Source organism: Acinonyx jubatus, chromosome B3 (genome assembly GCF_027475565.1).
Source record: "Acinonyx jubatus isolate Ajub_Pintada_27869175 chromosome B3, VMU_Ajub_asm_v1.0, whole genome shotgun sequence".
NCBI classification, from domain to species: domain Eukaryota; kingdom Metazoa; phylum Chordata; class Mammalia; order Carnivora; family Felidae; genus Acinonyx; species Acinonyx jubatus.
This window is the reverse complement of record NC_069386.1, coordinates 18,075,971-18,099,730: the sequence shown is the minus strand read 5'-3', so window position 1 is coordinate 18,099,730 and position 23,760 is coordinate 18,075,971. Positions and strand designations below refer to the sequence as shown.

At 44.4% G+C, this 23,760-nt stretch overlaps 1 protein-coding gene across 6 annotated transcripts in view; it reads left to right on the top strand.

The window, feature by feature from the left end:
- The window catches only part of ADAMTS17 (ADAM metallopeptidase with thrombospondin type 1 motif 17), a 343,518-nt gene that overhangs the window by 297,495 nt on the left and 22,263 nt on the right, over positions 1 to 23,760 (top strand). For 4 of the 6 annotated variants that reach the window (XM_027067938.2, XM_027067937.2, XM_027067940.2 and 1 more), the window contains one exon: positions 23,015 to 23,219. The exons of the other annotated variants lie outside the window; for them this stretch is intronic. In XM_027067938.2, coding sequence (XP_026923739.1) covers positions 23,015 to 23,219 — 205 coding nt within the window. The remainder of the gene's footprint in view (positions 1 to 23,014; positions 23,220 to 23,760) is intronic. 6 annotated transcript variants of the gene reach the window in all.

Genomic DNA, 23,760 nt, shown 5'->3' with positions numbered 1-23,760 from the left:
CCCCTCTGCCCTTCAGAGCTTCCTCTGGGTGGAAGAGTCTAAGAGAAGCAAGGCAGCTCCAGCCCCTATAGGAAGAGCCCATGACTGGGGACACAGGACAAACACCCTGCCAGGATATGTGTAGAGGTGTGTCGAGGTCCCAGGAAGCAGTGATTGGGCTTCATCACACCAGAGCTGGGTGGAGTATGATGGGAGAGCCCACCTCACTCACTGGCTACATGACCCTGAGCAGGGTACTTCATAGGAACCTCTCTTTCCTCATCTGACTAGGGATCCAGTGAGAACTACAGCACATGACATCTGGCATACAGAAATGTTCGATCAGTGTTGTTATTGACTGGAAGCTGGTCAGGTTATAACTGGAGCATGTATCTGTTAAGGCCACATGCTAAGGAAACATTGACCAGCTGGGTGTGTCCAAAGAAGGAGATGGGAGTCAAGGGCGAGTGTCCTGGATACTGCTGCCTCATTAAGAACAACTAAAGGGTTGTGTATGTTGGTTTAAAAAAAAAAAACACTAAAGACAGATATAGAAGGATTTCAGAGACCTTGCCCAAGTGTCCTTGGGCACATACTTTAAGCATCATCATCTAGAGAACAAGTATGCCTATGCTGGTGCTTCAGCAGCCTAGTGGGACAGATGTCAACAGTCACAGTGCAATGTGCTGCCATCATACACAGATCCTAGCAGTTCCTGCTGGTTGTCTGAATACATCACTCATCACCTTGGATCCAGGACTTCAATTTCTACCCTTTGGAAATCATCCAAAAAATGGACAAAATTGGCAGCTACCCAAATGTCCAACAAGCATGTGCTAGTTGAGTAATTTGGCTCTATCCATGTGACGGAGTGTTATACAAGCATTAAAAAATCACTCTTGAGAAAGATTTTTGATCATATAGGAATTGCACCTGCTCTCAAGAGTGAAATAAGCAAAATACAAAATGACTTGTTTAGAGTATGACATCAACATTGAAGAAAATATGTTTAAGTAGAGACTAGGATCATATGTGTTCTTTGATCGTCTTGTTTTATATTGCCATGTACCTTCCAGATTTTCTACAGTGTGCATGGATTATATTTATAATTTCTACTAAGTAAACAAAAAACATGGCTATAGGAGAGATTCCTAAAATGAGTAAAAATGTAGACAGAGATTCCTCTAGAGACCAGCACAAAAATCCTTTCAAGAAACTCCAGATCACTTCTCAATTTTCTTCATTGACAACCATGAATTCAATTACACTCAAAAAACATTTGTTGGGTCTTCAATGAGCACAAAGCTCTATGCTAGAAACTTCCCATCAAAAGTGGACAAGAATAATCCACACAGCAGAATGTGACCAAGGCCTTGGAGCATGAAGGGAGAGGAATCTGGTGACCCCAGGTATTTCACCAGGAGGAGGAACATTCTCTACAACTTTCTAAATAAAACTTTATCTTGTTCACCTAAAAATTTACAACATGCAACACTTACAGCACAAGGGAGAAGATGTCACAAAACTCAGTTTGACAAGACTTATCTAAAAGTCTGTCCTCTCAGGTTCCGGAAGGTGTAATGGGGACAGCCAGTCCTATGTGCCTCTCTTCATGATATATCCTTAAAGCCCAATTAGAGACACCTTCACTGAACAGATACTTAGGAAACTTTTTTAAAATCAAGGAGAAGAAGCTATGTTCTGGTGAAACAGATCATTCTGAAATACTTGCTGAATAAAAACCTCAAAAGTATGTAGGTGATTTAATGCCATGGACTTAATAAATCCAGGAATAAAATTAATTTCTTTCCTTTCTGTTTGGAGGTCTCAGGGACATGTTTTCTGTAGCTCATTAGCTATTAAAATTATTAACAAATTATTATTTTCAATTGAAAGTGGTTATGGTATTCATTATGTCCTCTCATGCCAAGACTTTATGCAATTTACTCAGAACATGAATTATCCAAAGCAATCCAAAGTTTCTAAATCATTTTGGAACAGGTTCACCGACTTTGGCCCAGCAAGGCACTCCGGGCTGAGTGGCTAAAGGTCTCCATTACATAATTTATTGAGAACTTAATTGAGACTAATTATTGTCCCTCATTTGCTTGCCTGAAGAAAATCTGCCCAGCATCTGCTGTGACTCCATTTAGTTGGGATGTTTGAATCTTTCTGTGAAGTGAAATAAAGGGCATGAATATTTTATTGTGGATTTATCCCACTGTAACTTTTTATAGGAAACTGCTGGTTGTTTTATTAGCCAGCAGCGTTAATACACAGTGTCTCTCCAACGGGCTAGAGCCAAAGTTTAGGGTGTACTCAGAACACACTGCCTTCGTGAGATCCACGCCTGAGGAGGAAGTGGGCAGGTCTGTGAGTGGTGTGGCTAAGTCAGTGTATTTGGTGTGGGGTGAAGGAGAGCACAGATCCTGGGCTGTTCTTTAATGTGCCAACTGAAGACCTAAGTCATCCCGGAAGGGGATGTAGGACAATAACAGGTTGACCGTATATGATTAATTGCTGGCAATTAATGCATAGGAGCTATTCACCCCATTTCACAGAAGGGAAAACTGAACCTGGAGGAAGTTTATTAGCCAGAGTCATCAAAGACTTAGCCAAGGAGTGGTTCTTGATTTCAGCGCAGGTCACAGTCTCACAGTTCATGAGTTCAAGCCCCACGTTGGGCTCTGCACTGATGACATGAAACATGCTTGGGATTCTCTCTCTCTCTCTCTCTCTCTCTCAAAATGAGTAAATAAACTTAAAAAAAAAAAAAAGACTCATCCCGGGAGCCTGAACAGCAGAACCTGCTGCCTCCTAGGAGGTTCTCAGCTATGGCAAGGTGAAGATATTCTCAGGGGAAACCATATTATTCAGACCATTTAGGAACCATAGAAGTGCCAGAAGTAGAAGAGGGCACATCTAGAACCCATAGAAGAGTTCATGGTGAAGGGTAGACACTTGAGATTGACCAACTGAGAGAAATGAGGAGGGTGTGCCAAGCAGAAGGAACAGTGCCCATCTACATCTCTGGGTCAGGGAATATGAGACAGTCTGGGGAGGGAAGGAGTATGTGAGGCCAACCAAAACCCAGGGGATAAGACTGGGTTCCCCTTACCTTAGATCTATCCTAATTCTTATTTTCCTTAACCCAGAGTCTTATTTTTGTTGGCTTGCATATATTCCTGAAAACATCTGCAATCTTTGGTGGAATGAAGGAGGAGCAGGGCTGAAGGAATGACTCAATTATCAGACTGAGCCTTGATTGCCAGGCCCAGGATGTAAAAAACAATAGGTCCTAGGGAGCCATTGAAAATTTCAGAGTGAGAAAGTCACATGATTGAAGCCATGGAAGAAGTGCACAGATCACTTGAAGGGAAGAAGACAGGATACCAGTTAGGAGGGTGTAACAATACCCCAGGCAAGGGTGGCCATGGAAATGGGAAAATGAGGCAGATTGGAGATTCCTTGTGGAGGTTAGCTTGGCAATGCTTGGACATGGCTGAGGGAGCATTCTGAACTGCCCACTGGATCCTCACCCTGCATGGCTGCTCTCTGGGAAAGAAGGGGCCACGGGACTTGTCAGTGGGGAAAATAGGAATGGTTTATGACCACACCCACCCAGAGCCAGAGGTGTGGGGGGATTCCCTGCTGTTCTCTCAGCTGTCAATGAGAGACAGAATTCCCAAGATGGAGAATCAGGGGTCCTCTGTATCAAAGTACCTATGGAAACTGTGGCATAAGTAAGGTCTGGAAAAAGAAAAATGAGCCATGGGAGCAAAAGAGCCAAAGACTGAACCAAGGGGAGGGCCAGAATCCAGAGAATTGGGGAGAAGGAGGCCACAGAGACCAGAGACAGGGTGGCAAGAGCTGTCAGCATCTAAGGAGTCAAGGAGAAAGCCAGCAATAATCAGGCAGAGTGGTGGCCAGTGTCAAACGTGTCAAAGACATCAGCTGCATTAAGGATTTTTAGGATAAGTTATGCTCACCAAAGACCCTGAGTCATTTCATTTAGTGCAGGAGGGTAGACATTGCAGGACACCAGTCACTGAACGGTATTTGGGTCCCGCATCACCCAGCCTTCTCCCCCTAGGCCTGGCCTGGATGTCTGTCACCCCTGAAGAATTTTTTCTCAGGTTCACGGTGGGCACAATCTTTCACAAGCCATAACCAGCAGAGCCACCACTTCTAACACAGCAGCATGGTGTGAGGCACCAGGGATTTGAAATAGACCAACAGAGAGTCACCTTGGAGGTTGTTGTTGAAGGGTCTGGCTAGCTCCTGTCTGCTGTGGGGCAGTCAGGGAGCACTTTTGGTGGGAGGGGTGCAGGGAGCAAATGTGAGGCTTGCAATTAAAGGTAGTCGTGGGTGGGGAAGCGGGCAGAGCTATAAATTCTCTTGCTCATAAATCTGTGTGCCAGAACCCTCCCAGGGCGAGCTCAGAGCCAGAGTCAGCCAGCTCTTCAGGCTGGTCGTGCTGGAGCCCTGCCTCTGTCCCTCCAAACACAACGGCCTTTCCCCTCTGTACCCCTTCCAGAAGACGCAGAGCTGGCTCACTGCAGCTCTTGAGAACTCCCCCTAGGAACATTTTCAGAGAGTCTTGTGAAATTCTGAGCATTTTCATAGCCAAAGTGGGGCAGCAGCGACGGAGGAATGTTGGGGAGGTCTGCTTGCATGTTTTCACGTTGAATAATTTTGTGTAGCTGCGACGGCCAGGCAGGGACTCCTGCTGGTGTTAATCAGGCCACTGGGTGTTTTCTGCTGCCCTCTTGGTGCAGGACTTTGGTGTTATTTCTGATTGGTACTACTCAGACTGTCGTCTTGGGAAAACCATGTCACATCATTAATCCAGGGGAGTCTTTTTTCCTAATCTTCTTAGGACAGACTTCTTGGGGCTAACCTATTCAGCCGATCAAAAGATAAACTAGTATGTGCGTGGAACAGGAACATGGGGACCAAAGCAATGATGGAGGACCCTTGTGGCAGGCAAATGGTGCAGAGTGGCCTCCTCAGGTAAGAGGTGGAGGAAAATACACATCTCGCTACTTGGGTTTAAAGTCTGAACCACCACAGCCACCTCCCTGGAATATTCAAGTGTGAAGTCCTAGACTGGAGACTGCAGGGCCAAATTCCACAGCAGACATGGCTTGGCCCACACGGGCATCTTAAGGTTTTAGAATCCACTTCCAACATTTTTACATAAGGAGATTGCAAAAAGACTCTGGATTTTCGGCTTTGCTTTTAAAAAGGAAGGATATAGCAGCACATGACCTTTGTGGCCGCAGGGTAACAGATGTCTGCCCCTGGGCCTGGGCACCATGTTCTTGTTTGACCACAGCTGTGGCCACTGTCTGCAGTCAAGGTCAGTTAGTACATGCTGACCTGGCTCTGGTGTGTATATGTATTTTTCTTGTATGCATATTCGTATATACAGAAAAATACTGAGACTAATAAACACCCATGACTGCACCTCCCCATTTTAACATCTTCACAACTGCCATTTTCATTTCCCATGGTTTTTTAAATGTATTTTTTAATGTTTATTTTTTTGAGAGAGAGACAGAGCACCAGAGGGGGAGGGACAGAGAGAAAGGGAGACACAGAATACAAAGCAGGCTCCAGGCTCTGAGCTGTCAGCACAGAGCCTGATGTGGGGCTCGAACTCATGAACCGCAAGATCATGACCTGAGCCAAAGTGGAACGCCCAACCGACTGAGTCACCCAGGCGCCCCGTCACTTCCCATGTTTTAAGTAATAATATATTACAGACATATTTATAATCCTCCCTGACCCCTCCAGTCCTATTCTCCTTCCCTCCCTTTGGTGTGTATGCTTCCCACCCAAATTTTCAAACGTTTACTGTATTTATATATATCCACAAACAAGAAAAAGTATAATCTGGCATGTTTAAAGAAGGTCATAGCATATGTCCATTCATTTTGCCTTTGGGATCTGTTCATGTTGCCACTATGGTGCATCTATTTTCTGGACTTTGTATTATTTCATCTTATGTATTTTAGTCATTCTGCCATTGGTGGACATTCGGAGAGTCTGCCAGTCGAGGTTTATATAAACAATTATGCAGTGAACATCCTTATCCAGTTTTCTTGTGCACGTGTGCAAGAAACTGTACCCATAGAAACTGAATTAGAGTCACAAGATGTGTGCAGCTTGAACTTTCTCAAAGGGCTTATAGATACCATGTCACCAACACTGGAGGAGCTGTCATCACTCCAGTCATGGCCAAATTTTGGTTTCATCAGACCTTTTAGGGTTGCCAGTCTGGTAGGCAGGAAATGGTGCATCACTATTTGATTTTTTTAACTCCACTGCTCTGTAGTGAGATTGAGTATTTTCACATGTTAAGAAGATACTGATATTTCTTCCTCTGTGATATATTCTCCTGTTCTTTGACCATTAATTTGTTGGGCCATTTATCTGCTCCTAATTGGTTTATGAGCATTGACAAGAAATTGATTTATACATCCTGGATTATAAATATCTTCCTGTCTTTTCATCTATGGTGTGTTTGAGTAAAAGCTGTTACCTTTGAGTAGGTTGCATTGATTAACTTTTAATTGAGGATTGTGCTTCTTTTGTCTTGTTTGACAATTCCTTCCCTACCTTGCCAGTCATAAATACATTTCTTTACATGTTCTTCTAAAACTTTTAAGGTTTGGCTTTTCTTATATATAAGGCTTTAACCTATCCAGAATGTCTTTCTCTGTATGAGTTGAGGCAATGCATTTATTTCTTCCAAATGATAATCTGTTGCTTCTGCATTTCATAATGGGTAGTTTACTCCTTTTCCATTGACTGACAAGGCTGCATTTATGGTGACCAAGGTAACAAAACACATTGTGTTTCTTGAGCACAAGAAAATTACATTGGAACTAAGCGGTAAAAAGTAGTGATCCATCTTACTCTATATTTTCAGAAACTAGAAATATATATAACTCATGGGTTAAAAAGGAAATGGTACTGGGGCTCCCAGGTGGCCAAGTCAGTTGAGCATCCAATTCTTGATTTTGGCTCAGGTAACGATCCCAAGGTTGTAGGATTGAGCCCCACATCGGGCTCCACACTGAGTGTGAAGGCTGTGTAAGATTTGCTTTCTCTTCCCCTCTGTCCCTCTCCCCCACTTGCACACTCACTCTCTCTCTCTCTCTAAAAAAAAAAAAGAAAAAGAAGAAATGGTAACGAAAATTACAAAACATTTAAAACTAGCAAGCATTTCTTATTTCCTTCTTTTCCTTCTATTAGTTTTTCTGTTCTTCTGATGGTTACCCTTAAATGTTTCCCATATATCTTAATTGTCAGAGTTTTAGTAAAGTCCAGAGTTACTCAGAATCACTACCCTGTTCTCAAACAACACAGTGACTTTGGCACATGTGACCCCTTAAGTACCCCCAATTCTCCCCATTATTATGTGGAGATTTGGTGCTACTATTTTGAAAAAATAAAAGTGCTACTGATATGAAAGTTAGATTACTTAGATGAAATGGACAAATTCCCAGATGCACAAACTATTGAAACTGACTGAAGAAAAAAATAGATAACCTGAACAGACCTATAACAAGAGACTGAGTTAGTAATCAAACTTCCCACAAAGAAAGGCCCAGGATCAGATGCCTTTACTGGTGAATTTTACCGAACATACAAAAAAGAATTAGTATCAGTCCTTCACAAACTCATCTAAAAAGCGGAAGAGGAGGAAGCACTTTACAACTCATTCTATAAGGCCAGTGTTACCCTGATAACAAAACTAGACAAAGACATTACAAGGAAACTACAGACCAGTGTCTCTTATCAATAAAGACACAAAAATCCTCAACAAAATATTGGTAAAATGAATCCAGCAATATAAAAGGGATTATACATCATAACCAAGTGGAACTCATGCCAGGAATGCAATGTCAGTTTATCATCTGAAAATCAATTAAGGTAGCATACCACATCAACAGTATAAAAGACAAGATCGCATTATCATTGCAATTGACAAACACAAAACAGCTGACAAAATGCAATACTCATCACAGTCAAAGAATTCAACCAACTAGGAATAGAAGGGAGTTTCCTCAACCTTATAAAGAACATCTATAAAAAACCCACAGCTATCATCATACTTGAGGGAGACTGAATGTTTTCCCCCTAAGAGAGGAACAAGACAAGAATGTCTGTTTTTACCACCTATCTTCAACTTTGTACCAGTGGTTCTAGACAGAGAAATTAGGCAAGAAAATGAAGTGACATTGAAAAGGCATCTGGTTTGGAGTAGTGAAACTGTATCTATTTGCAGATGACACGGTCTTATATATATAGGAAATTTCTAAAGAATCCACTAAAAAGCTACTGAAACTAATATATGCATTGAGCAAGCAAAGTTATTACATATGAAATCAATATTCAAAAATCTATTACATAGCCATACCCTTACAATGAATTATCTGAAAAGGAAATTAAGAAAGCAGTTCCGTTTACTGTAACATCAAAATCAATAAAATACTTAGAAAAATTTTACAAAAAAGTACAAGATTTCTACACTGAAAACAAAAAACATTTTTTAAGGTTTATTTATTTATTTTTGTAGAGAGAGAGAGAGAGCAAGCATGAGTGGGGAGGGGCAGAGAGAGAGGGAGAGAGAGAATCCCAAGCAGGCTTTGCATTGTCAGTGCAGAGCCTGGTGCGAGACTCACATTGTGAGATAATGACCCGAGCTACATGTCGGATCAAGAGCTGGATGCTTAACCAACTGAGCCACGCCCCAACAAAATGTTATTGAAGAAGTATTGAATATCTAAATACATCCCATGTTCATGGACTGGAAGACTTCATATTGTTAAGATGGAAATACTCTACAAATTGATCTACTGTTATAACATGATCTCTATTAAAATTTCGCTATTATATCTATAAAATATAGGTATAGGTTGCTATAACGCAATCCCTATTAAAATTCCAGCTGTCTTTATTGCACAAACAGATTTTAAAGTTTATGTGGAATTGCAAAGAACCCCTAATAGTCAAAACAATCTTTAAGAACAGGGGTCCCTGGGTGGCTCAGTTGATTAAGCGTTCAAGTCTTGATTTCAGCTCAGGTCATAATCTCATAGTCATGAGATTGAGCCCTACATCAAGCTCTGTGCTGAGTATGGAGCCTGCTTGGGATATTCTCTTTCCATCTCTCTCTGCCCTTCCCCCACTTGCACTCCCTTTCTCTGTCTCTCTCTCTCCCTCTCTCTCTCTCTCTCTCTCTTTTTCAAAATAAATAAATAAACATTAAAAAATAAGAACAAAGGTGGAGGACTGAAAAATTATTTGATTTCAAAAACTACTACAAATTTAGAGTAATCAAGACAGTATGGTACTGGCATAAAGAGAGACCATAAAGAACAATAGAATATAATTGAGTGTCTACAAATAAACCCTTACATTTACTGTTAGTTGATTTTTGACAAGGATTCCAAGACAATTCAATGGGTAAACAGAACCTTTTCTGCAAATTGTGCTGAGACACTGGATGTTTACATGCAAAAGAATGAAGTTGGATCCCTAGCTTATACCATAGACAAAAGTGAACTCAAAGTGAATCAAAGACCTAAATATAAGAGTTAAAGCTTTAAAACTTACAAGAAAACATAGGCATAAATCTTCCTGATTCCAGATTAGGCAATGGTTTGTTATATATGAGAGCAAAATCACCACAACAAAAGAAAAAAAAAAAATAGATGACTAGACATTATCCAAATTTTAAACCTTTGTGCTTCAAAATCATTGAGAAAATGAAAATATAATTAAAAGAATTGAAGGAAAATTCTGGAAATCATATATCTGATAAAGTAGTCGTATCTAGAATATATAAATAACACAACTCAGTAACAAAAAAGACAATCCAATTAAAAATGGACAAACCATCCGAATCGACATTTCTCCAAAGGTCTGCAAAATGGCCAATAAGCACATGAGTAGATACTCAGTATCATCAGCCATCAGGGAAATACAAATCAAAACCACAAAGAAATCCAACAAATGGTAAATACATATAAAAGAATGAAGTTGGACCTTACTTTATACCGTATGCAAAAATTGACTCAAAGTGGATCAAAGACCTAAATGTAAGAGATAAAACTGTAAGACTCTTAAAAGAAAACGTAGGAAAAAAGGGTCAGGATATTGGATTTGGTGATGATTTCTTACATATAACTAGAAAAGCACAGAAAACAAAGTAAAATGAGATAAGCTGGACTTGATCAAAATGAAAACCTTTTATGCATCGAAGACAGTATCAACAGAGTGAAAGGCAGTCCAATAATGGGAGAAAATATTTGCAAATCATATATTTGTTAAAGGAGTAATTTCCAGAATATATTTTTAAAAACTCCTATAAATCAACAACAAAAAACAACCCAATTTAAAAATAGGCTAAGGACTTGGTTATGTATTTCTCCAAATATGTATTTCTACAAAAGGGGGCGCCTGGGTGGTTCAGTCAGTTGAGCATCCAACTTCAGCTCAGGTCATGATCTCACTGTTCATGAATTCAAGCCCTGCTTGAACTCTGTGCTGACAGCTCAGAGCCTGGAGCCTGCTTCAGATTCTGTGTCTTCCTCTTTCTTCCCCTTCCCCACTTATGCTCTGTCTCCCTCTCTCTCTCAAAAATAAATAAACATTTTTTAAAAAGATACAAATGGTCACTAAGTATATGAAAAGATGTTTAACATCACTAGTCATTAGGGAAATGACATTCAAAATCACGAGATAATCACTTCACACCCGTTAGGATAGTTACTATCAAAAACAAGTGTTAGCGAAGATGTGGCAAAATTAGAACCCTTGTACATTGCTGATTGGAATGTCAAGTGGTGCGGTCATTGTGAGAAACAGCATTATGGTTCCTCAAAAAATTTAAATACGGAATTACCATATCACTTAACAATTCCACTTCTGGGTATATATGCAAAAGAATTGAAAGCAAAGACCAAAAAAAAAAAAAAAAAAAATACAACCATGTTCATAGCAGCATTACTCACAACAGCCAAATAGTGGAAGCAACCCAAAGTGTCCATCAATGGACAAATGAATAAATGAAATGTATTACATACATACCATGAGCCTTAAGAAGGGAAGAAATTCTGACACCTGCTACCATAGGGATGAGACTTGAAGAAAATTATGCTAAATAAACCACTCACGGAAGGACAAATATTGTATGATTCCACTTATATAAGTTGTATCATATAAGTTGTCATAGAGACAGAAAGCATGATGGCTTCCAGGAGCTGGAGGGAAATGGGCATAGGTAGTTATTGTTTAATGAGTCCAGAGTTTCAGTTTGGGAAGAAGAAAAGTTTGGAAGATAGTGGTGATGGCTGTACAGCAGTGTGAATGTAGTGAATGCCGCTGAACTGTACACTTAAAAGTGGTTAAAATGTTAAACTTTATGTTATGTGTCTTTTGCCACAATGAAACCAAACTATAATGAGATACCACGTTACACCCACCAGGATGACTATAATCAGAAAGACAGACACTAGCAAAAATGTATAAGGATGTAGAGCACTTAGAACCTTCATTAACTACTGCAGGAATGCAGAATGGTGCAGCTGCTTTGGAAAAGTCTTAAATTCCTTAAATTGTTAAACTTAGAGTTAACATATCATCCAGCAATTCCACTCCTTGGAATATACCCAAGAGAAATGAGAACAGCCATCCATACAAAAATTATACACAGATGTTCATCATAATATGATTCATAATAGCCAAAACATGGAAACAGCCCAAATGCCCATGAACTGATGAGCTGATAAATGAAACGTGGTAGATCCATGCAACAATATTATTTATTCAACAATAAAAGGGAATTAAATACTGCCCCATGCTACAACATACATGACCCTTGGAGACATTATGCTAAAAAAAGAAACCAGTCACAAAGAACCACGTGTGATGGGATTCCATGTATATGAAGTGTCGAGGAGAGGCAAATCTATAAAGATGGAAAGTAGATTAGTGATTGTGTAGGGCTGGGAGGGATGGAAATAGGGGGTACGTAAGATGGCAGCTAAGGCATAGGGATTTCTTTGGGGGGTAACTAAAGTGCTCTAAAATTGATTTTGGTGGTGGTTTCACAACTCTGTGAATATATTGAATTGTCCTCCATATGTGGATGAATTATATGCTATGTGACTTACACTTCAGTGGAACTGTTATGAGTCTTCCACTTACTAGTGTGTGACCTTGGGCAAGACACTTAACCTCTCTGTGCTTCAATTTCCCCATCTGTAGGATGGCTTTATATAGGACCATTGTAAGGATCAAGTAAGTTGAATCATGTCAGGTGCTGAGAACATTGCCCAGTACAAAGGAAGCCATCAAAAAGGATTAGCTGGTATAATATCTAGAAAAACCATTTTTTCATCAAGTTTTTTATTTTAAGTCCAATGTAGTTAGCATACAGTGTTATATTAGTTTCAGGTATACAATATTAGTGATTCAACAGTTCTATACATTACTTAGCTCTCATCATAAGTGTAGTCTTTAATCCCCATCACCGATTTTGCCCATCTCCCCCACCTCCTCTAGAGAGACCTTTTTTTTTTTTTTAAGTTTATTTACTTTTGAGAGAGAGAGCACAAACAGAGGAGGGGCAGAGAGAGCGGGGGACAGAGGATCTGAAGCGGGCTCTGCACTGACAGCAGAGAGCCAGACGCAGGGCTTGAACTCATGAACCGTGTGATCATGACCTGAGCCAAAGTCAGACCCTCAACCGACTGAGTCACCCAGGCTCCCCGAGAAACTATTTTTAACACATTTTCCCTTAAACTATATTTTAGCTAAGTGTGGAATTCTGTCCATCATTCCTTCCTTCCTCCCTCCTTCCCTCCCTTCCTTCCATCCCCCCTCCCTCTCTTTGCCTTCTTTTCCCTAGCAAATGAGAACCAACCACAGTGATCCAAAGACCCTTTCAGGAAAATGGGGAAGGTTCTCGGGCTCCGGCCAGTCACTCATCTTGGTTCTCAGGGCTGGACTAACACCCTCAAGCCCACAAAAGCTCACATTCACAGACTAGCATATTCGTTCCTCATTATGCCCTTCAGGTTTTCATTTCCTCCTTTAAAAAAACAAATATGTGAATAATATTACTTTTCGGGGGAATGTATATGAGAACTCATAATTCTCAAGTCATAGATGGAGAAATGCTGAGCTGGAGCTGAACGTGCGGCTGTAAAGCATCACCCTGGTCCCCTCGGGAGAGCATCACAGCTGGGCCTATGAAGCCCCTGTTGTCCCTCCTCACCCCGCTCCTTCTTTCACAGACATCTGTTCCATAAAAGCAGCCACGTATCTTCAGAGACTATAAATGACACGTGTTGAAGTCGTGTTTTGATTGTTTTCTTAACGGAGTTGTTGGCTCTAATCTGGCTGGAGACGCAAGAGTGACTCGGGCAGATGGGAGTCTGCTGCTGCCTGAGGGTCCTCTGTGGTGTTTTGGGGAGAGAGTCCAGGAGGTCCGGCACCTGGCCAGCTGGCCTCTGCCATGTCTCCTGACCCCCAAGCGTGCAGCACACGCAGTGACCGAAGCTTCAGGTGTGCTGGGAAAGGCCTTGTCATCAACGGGAAGGCAGAGCAAGGTGTATGCGTTTCCTTGGCCGCACCCTCACAGCCCAATGGACAGCAGCCCTGCACAGGGGAGGAGGAGAAGAGACCCACATCCCTGGGGGCCTCCTCCATGCCAGCCATTTCCCTGGGATCTTACCTCCCATGCATTTATCATCTGGGCCTGGACCACGTAACCAGAGATCACGTGGGCCAATCCTCCACCAAAGCCTGTGAGAGGAAAGTACTACCGACATTGTGCAGAGGTGGAAACTGAGGCTTGAGTACTGATGTGCCCAAGGTCACGCGGCTGGTGAGTTGGTGAAGACTCGAGTCAGGTCCTGAATGTGGGCTTCTGAGAATTTGAGAATGTGTGACTGAAATACGTGGGCACCTTTGATTTACAGGTATCGTGGGGAGGTTAGTCAGGTGTACCCTAACCAGAAGCATAATTGTATAAGTGAAAAACAAAGCCCCTGGATTGGGACACAGAGGACCTCCCACCACACACACAAACCCCCGCTACTTAATAACTGGTGGGTCTCGGGTGAGCCTGGTCACGTGTCCCAGTGGTCTCTCCACCTGTAATGCAGAAAGTCCTTCCCCTGGGAGCTCTGGGAGGTGAAAGCAGGGAAGGACCAGGCCACAAAGCAGAGGGGTGACCATGCCCACACAGAGTATAGTGCTGACCCACCAGAGGGCAAAGGTGAGCCTGTGCTTTCCAACTTTCTCTTGACAAAGAGTAAGTGAGAAGGGAGAGCTTCGATCTGTCTGGTTTTCCAAATCAGACTGCCTGGGTCCTCCATGGCTTACAGGTGGACACGATCGTTCTTCAGGCCAGACCCTTTTTCAAGGTACACGAGCCAGTTGGCCTGAACTCTGCCACCAAATCCCAAGGGGAGACAGTGGCGATCCCTGTCATACATTCTCTCTACTCACCCAGTCCCTGACCCATGTCTTAGACGTTATGCAGGTCTCTGACAGGTCTCCCGCTCTGTCATCTGTGCTGGGATGACTTTTCCCAAAGCCACTGCCAGTGGGCAGGGGTGGCCCCTCTAGACAGTCCATGAGAGAAACCTCCCTGTCTGTTCTGGATCCGTTGCTTCCAGCCCTCAGTCCTCAGGTCTAACCTTCTAACTCAGCCTTCCTCCATGTGCAGCCCACCTGCCCAGAGCCTCAGTGAGAGTAGTGAGACGTCTTCCTTACCTCTGCCGTGAGGACAGGCCTGGTTTCTAAAGCCTGGGCATTATTACTCCAGGACTGAGAGTCTGTGGACCCCACTGTGTAGGCATCAAACCAGATTTATTGAAGGGGCATTCTCAAAGTCTGTCTTCTCTACCCTCATTCAACCTTGCATTCACAGTGCTGGCACCCTCTTCTCCCTGGGACCTCTCCTGTGTCAGCAACACCTCCTTGTGGCTAAATCCAGAGAATGCTTTTCAGGCCTCCTCCAAACCAACCCTGTCCTGGCTTCTCTTGAACAGTCCTCCCACCCTCCCTGGCCTTGCTGGCTGCTCCTTCTCTGGCTCCTTGTTCCAGTCATAGATGCTTGCATCCCCAACCCCTGCCATCCGTCCCCCATCCTCTTTTCTCCCTGTAGAAGCTCCCTGGGTGAGTTGTCCTTATCTTGCTTTCTACCATGACCTTGTTGCTGATGACTTCCAACCCTGTGTCTCCATCCCAGGTCCCACCCCTGAACTCCAGAACTGCACCTTCAGACCCTTCCCAGTACCACTCAGCTGCCCAGCGGCTGCCTCAACCTGACCCTCTCAAAGTGGTGCCCACCCTTCTGCCCCCAAGCTAAATCCTCTCCCCATGTTCTCCCTTGCAGTGGAGGTACTGTTGGACTCCTCTGAGCCCATTGGAATCCTGAGCTTGACTCTTGCCCCCTTTATCACCTTGACCCCACATACCCAAAGCCCTTTCAACCCCACTCTTGAATAGTCTTATATCTGTTTTTCTGCACTACTGCCTCAGTGAAAGTCATCATCTTGTCCCAAGATTCATGGTTACCTGAGACACCCAAGGCAACCTCTCTTCCACCCGCCCTTAAGTACTCTTCAAGAACCAGCCATCCCAAACTGGGCAGCTGCTTGCTCGCACTCTCTCTCTCTCTCTCCTCCCTCCCTCCCCCTGCTGCTTAAATATCATGGGATCATGGGCAGTCTCTCTCTATGAGAGCACCAGTCCTGCTTCTTTGGTTGGCCAACTTCACATTGACCATCAGGACCCAACTCAAGGTCCATTTCCTCCACAGAACTTATAAGATAGTGAAGCAATTGTCTGTTTATATGTTTCTCTTTCCCCCAAGGACCACACACTTGGCTGAGATGTTTCCCATCATTCTTTTTATGCTGTGATGTTTTACACGTGGCCTATAGGATGCTATGCCTGACATTTGTCTCCATAACAGTTGCTCAGATTATCACATACTGGCATCTTGTTTTCCTTACTTTGGTTAATTTAACTAATGTAGGGAACATTCCTGGCACAGAGCTAAGCATAGATCGATGCTCAGCCAATATCAGATCCTTGTTACTGATGCATTTTGTAGATGCATAAAGTTGACTGAATCCCTTAGACACAACACTTGTTAGCTTCAACACATCTTGTGTTGAAATACATCTCACAGTTTTTTGTTTTGTTTTGTTTTGTTTTGTTTTGTTTATAGTTTGAAGTTGTTCAAAATGAATGACCTACCAGTGTTCTCTCTCTGGCTCTCTATATTTAAGATTCCCTAGATAGTCAACATAAAATAACTGTGTCAAAAGAACTTGATCCTAAATATGTCATTGTTTCTTTGTAACAACTAAGTCACATTGCAGTGGGTTTCACAAGATTTTTACCTAGTTTAAATCTCAGCCAAATCAAGATATGAACAGAAAGTGAATTTTGAATAGAAGCTGAAATTTTCAGAACTGGAATGTAGGCAGAATAGTGCCCCCCACCAGAGAGATCCCGATCTTAATTCCTGGAACTCCCTTTACATGTCAAAGGGAAATTAGGGAAATCAGAGGGTTGCAATTGGAAATAAAGTTGTGTGATGGGTTGAACTGCATCTCCACCACCACACATACACCAAAAAAGACATTGAAGTCCTAGCCGTCAGTATTTCAGAATGTGACCTTGTTTGGAAATAGGGTCATTACAGCTGTAATTAGTTAAGGTGAGGTCACACTGAGGTAGGGTGGGCCCCTAACCTAATATGATTAGTGTCCTTCCAAAGACAGCTATGTAAGGACATGGAGACACAGGGTGAACATCATGTGAAGACAGAGGCAGAGATGGAGTAACACACATACAAGCAAAGGGACACCAAGAATTGCCAGCTGTCATTAGAACCTAGGAGAGAGACATAGAACATCTTCCTCACAGCCCTCAGAAGGAAGCAACCCTACGACACTTTGCCTTCTGGCTTCGAACCTGCAGAACTGTGAAAGAATAGCTTTCTGGTGTTTTAAGCCACCTAGTTTGTGGTACTTTTTCCAGCAAGAAAAAAAAGCAAACTACTACAGCTGGCTAATCAGTTGGCCCTAAACTAGATTATCCTGTATCATCTGCTTGGGTCCAGTGGTTCTTAAAAGTGGAGGAAGAAGGCAGACAAGAATGTTGGAGTGATAGCATATGAGAAGGACTTGGCCAGATGCTGCTGGCGTTGAAGATGGAGACAAGAGCATACACCAAGGCACTGGGGCAGCATCTAGAAGCTGGAAGAGGCAAGTCTTCCCAGAGCATCTGGAGGGAACCAGCCCCGGCAGCACCTTTGTTTTAGACCAGTGAGATCCATGTCAGATTTCCAACCTCCAGGAGCATAAAATAATAAATCTGTGTTGTTTTGAGCCATTAAGTTTATGGTCGTTTGCTGCAGCAGCAATAAAAAAAAAAGAAAAAAAGAATACAAGGTCTCAGGCAGTGACTGAGCTGCCTGGAGGATCTGATGAGAAGCATCGAACTTGAAGTATGTGCGAAGGAGCTGAGTCTGTTTCCTGCTGGACAGGAAAGGAATTCAGTCCTTCCAGACTCGAGAGCAACTGAGGGAGGGTGGCCCGAACTAAGGAAGTGTTAATGGGGGCTTCCTGAAGCATGAATTTTACTGCTTTTAAGAAGATCTACAAACTCAAACTTAGCTAATAAATGTCACTGTTAAGGTTTTTAGAGGACATGAGTGAAAAAACGATCAGGCTTGAGCTGCACTTGTAATATGAATTGTTTTACGGAATCACAGTTCCTTTCTCCCATTCCTGGACTCGGGATTAGTGGGACTTCACTCTGATGTTTACTTGCATGATGTTCCTCTCCCACAGAGGACCCTCCTGCAGACTTCCTGGCTGCTGGTAAAATGGTTTCTTTCAGCCACCAGCAACAAAGTTTCCAGAAAGTCATCTTTTGCTCCCCCGGCCTCACGGAGGGAATGTGGCTGTTTGTCAAGATGAGCAAAAACAAGTCTAGCTGAAAAATAGCTCCGATCCCCTGCAACTTGCATGCCTATGTGGGGCAACAGCTCTCCTGGAGCTGGTTGGGCACGCGTCTCAGGCGGGGCAACAGGCGCTCGGTGAAGATGCCCTTCAGGGATGCTCCGCGGTTACCTGATGTCTGCACAGAGCTGAGCACCAGCCTTTCTCACCGACTCATCATGGCCTCCCTGGGACTTGAGAACACTTCACTTCCTTGTCCTTCTCTCACTTACTTCCTGTTCCTAACCATCGCTTCCTTAAATTCTGAAGGAGCTCCCGGCTCTTCGCTCAGGTCATGATCTCATGGTTCGCAAGATCAAGCACAGAGCCTTCTTGGAATTCTCTCTCTTCCTCTCTCTCTCTGCCCCTTCCCTTCTCACTCTCTGTCTAGTTGGGCACTTTGTTGGGATGAACACTGGGTGTTGTATGTAAGCAATGAATCACAGGAATCTACCCCAAAAACCAGGAGCACACTGTATTCACTGTATGTTAGCTGACTTGATGATAAAATATATTAAAATTTTTTTAATTCAATTGTGATGAAAATACACATAACATTTACCACCTCAACCCTGTTTAAGTGTACAGTTTAAGTGGCATTAGGCACATTCACACTGAGTGCCCATTACTACCGTCTGTCTCCAGAACCCCACCTCCTGCTCACGTACAGCTCTGTACCCCTTAAACACTAGCTCCCCATTCCTTCCCACCTGATGGCCACCATCTTACTTTCTGTCTCTATGAATCTACTCCAGTTACCTCATGTAAGTGGAGTCCTTCACGACTTGTCCTTCTCTGACTGGCTTATTTCACTCAGCATGATGTCCCCATGGCTCCTCCATATTGTAGTGTGTTTTCGAATCTCTTTCCTTTTTAAGGCTGAATGATATTTTGTTGTACGTTCTCCTGAGGTGTTGTGCCATGGTTGCGTCTGGATAACCAGATCCCTGTGCAGAGCTGGGAAGTGGGAGGGGAGAAGGAAGGGTGGAGGGGCAAGGAGATGGGAATGTGCCATGAGCTGCCCCACGTGTAACTTGCAGGTGTGGGGTCATCTGTGAGAGCCACAGGAGGTTTGGAAAGGTGCCTTCGCCTCAGACAGAGCTTGTTTTGAATCTCAGCAGATCCTCAGTACATCTGACAGTAACTATCACCCCAAGGACAGGAGCAGGGACAGCGCTTTTACACAGCCCCAGGGGACAGAGAACTCCCCCCCTCCAGTTAAGGAGCAGGGCTGACCATAGATCAGTTTCATGCATGTCTACATGTGTGGAGCTCTGTCACCCATTCCTCTGCCAGACTCTGGGCAACAGCAACAGGGGACATTGCAGGGGGTCAAAGGATTCTTCTGGAAAGGGGAGGAGGGACGCATAGGCTGTTTTCCATTCTGTCATACTGCTGCAAAGCACCCAAAATGCACAAGAGACACCAGAAGCAAAGGAAGGAGGAACGGGGAAGATTGGCAATCCCTCACAGCTCTATAAGAATCTGATCCCCTCGGGTCTGACTCTTCCAGTCAGTGATAGAACAGGAGGCATAGGAGACATCTGAGGCGGGACTGCTGAACCTCTCCCAGCTCTTCCCCATCGCCTTGGCTGCCCAGATGGACCTTTGTGTGGATCAGAGTCAATTCGCATATTTCCTAGAGCACATGCTCTGGTTGTGTGCCCAGGGATGGAGACACCGGCACCCTCTGGCCAAGAGCCTGCAGGTGACATTCTCATGAGTATGACGCAGTGGTCCCAGTTCCCAGGGGTGGCCTCCAGGAAGCACAGCAAATACAAAAGACAGGAGGGGGACACAGCTCTGTTCACAGCTGGGGTCAGCACAATAGCAGGTGTCATCAGCCTAAAGCCTGACGTTTGTATTCACAAAGTCAGTTGCAAAAGGTCGGGACAAAGGGGATCTGCCTGAGAGTCCTCTAAGTTCTATTTTGTTTGGAAAATAGAAATGGCAAGGAGCTGAGCTGCATTAATAAACATGGAGCCTCCACTTAAAGAGAGAGAAAATCATCACATTCTCTCCTGCTGCTTTCAGACCCCATCTGGGCCATTTTGTCCATGACAAAGCAATCCATTTGGAGAACAGTAGTGACTGATTAGAGAATTAGAAGGGAAAAGGGGCGCCTGGGTGGCTCAGTCAGTTAAGCGTCCGACTTCAGCTCAGGTCACGATCTCGCGGTCCGGGAGTTCGAGCCCCGCGTCAGGCTCTGGGCTGATGGCTCAGAGCCTGGAGCCTGTTTCCGATTCTGTGTCTCCCTCGCTCTCTGTCCCTCCCCCATTCATGCTCTGTCTCTCTCTGTCTCAAAAATAAATAAACGTTAAAAAAAATGTTAAAAAAAAAAAAAGAATTAGAAGGGAAAGTATTCAGATCTGCCACATGCAAATTGTTTTGATCGGGATAAGAGAAAACTTACAAGGGGAACAACAGAGCCATCTTCAAATATTTAGGAAGGTAATCATGTCACTCCAAAGACCAGAACAAGGAGAAATGGGAAGGATTGGGTTTAGTTCTCACAGTGTCGTTTAAATAGTTGTCAGGTGCTGAAATGGGGGCAAGATTTGCTCACTGCCCTCTGGGACTTCATCTTCTCCTGCCGAGAAGATAAGGAATAACAATTGCTACAAGTTATAAGGGCTGATGTGCGCCAGGTGCTGCTGTAAGCAACTTACAGGCAACATGTCACTTGTCCTCACACCCCAGGGTACACACACTCCTTTGCATCCCTTTCCATCCTGCAGTTTATGCAAGGGGTCTGGGAAGAGAAGCTTCCCTGGATTTATTCCCTGGGGACATAGAGGACAGTGATGAGCTCTTCCAAGGGGACTGAAAGTCAGAGGAGGTGGCCTGAGCTTGCCCTAAGGGATGAGGAGGAGCAGTGGAGGGAGGGGCCCAGGGAGCTCCCTCTTCTCAACATTTACCCCAACCACTACCACTACCCCCAGCTGGTACAAGTTACCCTCATCCCCTGCCTGGACTGGTGCAGTGGCCTCCTCCCTGGTCTCCTTGCTGCTGCCCTGCAGGGCATGTCACTCCTGTCTCCAAACCCCCTGGGACTGCATCTTATTCAAACAAGAGCCACAGTGGCCAGCCATGGCCTGTAGAATCTCCCCCCTGTCCTTCTCATGCCCCTCTCTCCGCTCCTCCCTCCTCCCCCCTTCTCCAGCCACACTGGACTCCTTGCTGCTCCTCAACCCTGCCAGCACACTCCTCCCCAGGGCCTTTGCACCCACTGTGCCCTCTGCCTGGAAGTCTTCTCTGCTTACTCTCTCGCTTCCTTCCAGGCTCTGCTCACACATCAGCTTATCAGTGAGGCTGTCCCCGCCAACTTGTGTGCTCACCCCCCTCCTCCTCCCCTGACCTTCCCTACACTGCCCTACTTTTCTCTGAAGCACTTACTACCATGTGGCATCTCCTCTATTCATATATGATATATGTTATATATAGTTTACTGTGTTATATTCTATTGTATACATTTGTTGATTTACTGTCTGTCCCCATTAGGATGGTAAGATTTGTAGGGCAGGGCCTTGTCTTGTTCACTGCCTCATCATCAGAACCTAGGACAGTGCCCAGCACATGGGAAGCCCTCAGTGAATGTGCCATGCTAGGATGGGTGAATGAACAAGTGAGCCAGAACTGGAGAAGAATTGGGGGGGGGGGGGGGGCGTGGCACCATCCAGTGTCCCCTCAAGGACCTGCCTGTGGAAAGGCACTGCTGATATATTTTAGGGTTTTTTTTTAAGTGTTTTATTTAGATAGAGAGCATGAATGAAGGAGAGGCAGAGAGAGAGGAAGAGAGAAAATCTCAAGCAGGCTCTGCACTGTCAGCACAGAGCTTGATACGGGGCCCGATCTCACGAACCTTGAGATCATGACCTGAGCTGAAATCAAGAGTGGGACACTTAACCGACTGAACCACCCAGGTGCCCAACACTGCTGTTATTTCTAAACAATAGGATAGCATAATCAGATTTGGTTTGAGCAACTTAGGACTCGATGATGATGAAGAGGAGTGTGTTTATCAGACATGGCCATAGATTGAGCCATTCTGTCAATATGGGAGCTCCTGGGAGCTAGGTGGACTTGAGGCTCATGCAGGGACCAAACAGGAGAGAGTCTTTTTGTGTCTCCAAAAGGCCATTCAAAGCCCCACTCAGTGTCCTGAGAAATCATGATTTACAACTGCTCAGCTTCCTTCCAACACCACAAGGCCAACAGGAGCCATGGCGGAACCAGGGTCATTGAAAGATAAGGCAGGTAGGCCAAGTTCTAGTCAAGCACTTGCAACAGCTCAGTTCTGTCACAGCCCACAAGTTGCCTCCTCAAGAGTGACAGTCCCCACCCAAAAGGGCTATCCACTCTTTGAAAAGCAGGGGGTACCTGGTCCTGGTGTGTTCAAGCTGGCCCTGGAGTGTCCCTTGTCATAGGCTATACCAGTCTGGTTTTGTTGCAGTGACAAATGAGCCCGGTATCTCAGTGGCTTGTAACAAATGGTGTCACGTTATTACGAGCTCAGCTGTTGGAGCATCCCCTGTATTGGGACCTGCTGCTCTCATGGCAGAGGGCAGGAAACAGGGAGAACCAGAGCCAAACCACATAATCACACTCAAAGCTTCTGCTGGGACATGGCCAGCTTCATGTCCACTCACACCCCATTGAACAAAGCACGTCATAGACAGTGGGTGGGATATGGAATCCTGCTACAAGGAGAGTGACCACTTGGGAGCAATAATTGAATCAGCCATAGAGGTGTTGTGTGCAGAAGGATTTCTGTTTTGAATAAGCTATTGAACTACTCAACTCATGTGGCTTCCTCTGCCCTAATACTTCAGAATTATTTCTAAAGTTGATTGCAAAGCTCTTTGAGTCTATCTCCCTCTCTCACACTACAGACCCAAGATGCCGTGATCTGTCCAGAAGGCCCTCCGGGGAAACTGGCCTTTCCACCCAGTTATTTTTTCACTGTCTTTCCTCCTCCTGGACAGGTGGGTGGCAGGCCCATGGAGCCCCTGCTCAGCGACCTGTGAGAAGGGCATCCAGCATCGGGAGGTGACCTGCGTGTACCAGCTGCAGAACGGCACACATGTCACCACGCGGCCCCTCTATTGCCCGGGCCCCCGGCCAGCACCAGTGCAGAGCTGTGAAGGCCAGGACTGCCTGTCCATCTGGGAGGCATCTGAGTGGTCACAGGTGGGTGCCTGGGCTGTCGCCAGTGCTGAACCCACCAACAGGGCCTCTGTGCCTTGTCCACCACCCAATTGGTGCCTTTCCCTCCATGGTATTTGTGACTCAATACCACACATCACAGTCCTCGCCAACCCCCAGATAACCAAAAGATGTATACTAGTCACATATTCTTAAATTCCATCTGAGATAACAGTATGGCTAAACAAAGCATGGATAATGTGGTTTTGATCATGTATACGTTTTTGATAATATATATCACAGTTTGATCCCATTTCTTATGACAATTCTCATGTAAAGTTGGATGGATGGATGGATGGATGGATGGATGGATGGATGGATGGACGGATGAGTGCGTGGATGGATGGATAGATGGGTAGGTGTGTACGTAAGTAGGTAGACAGACAGACCAACTGACCAATCTTTTAATTTTCTTTCAACACGTTTGAACTTTAGTGTGATCAGATTGGTGAGGTGGTATCATAGGCTTTCTTTGAACTCTGTGTCAGTCTTTGTAGATTGTAAGAGACAAGCAGATGCTGGAAGG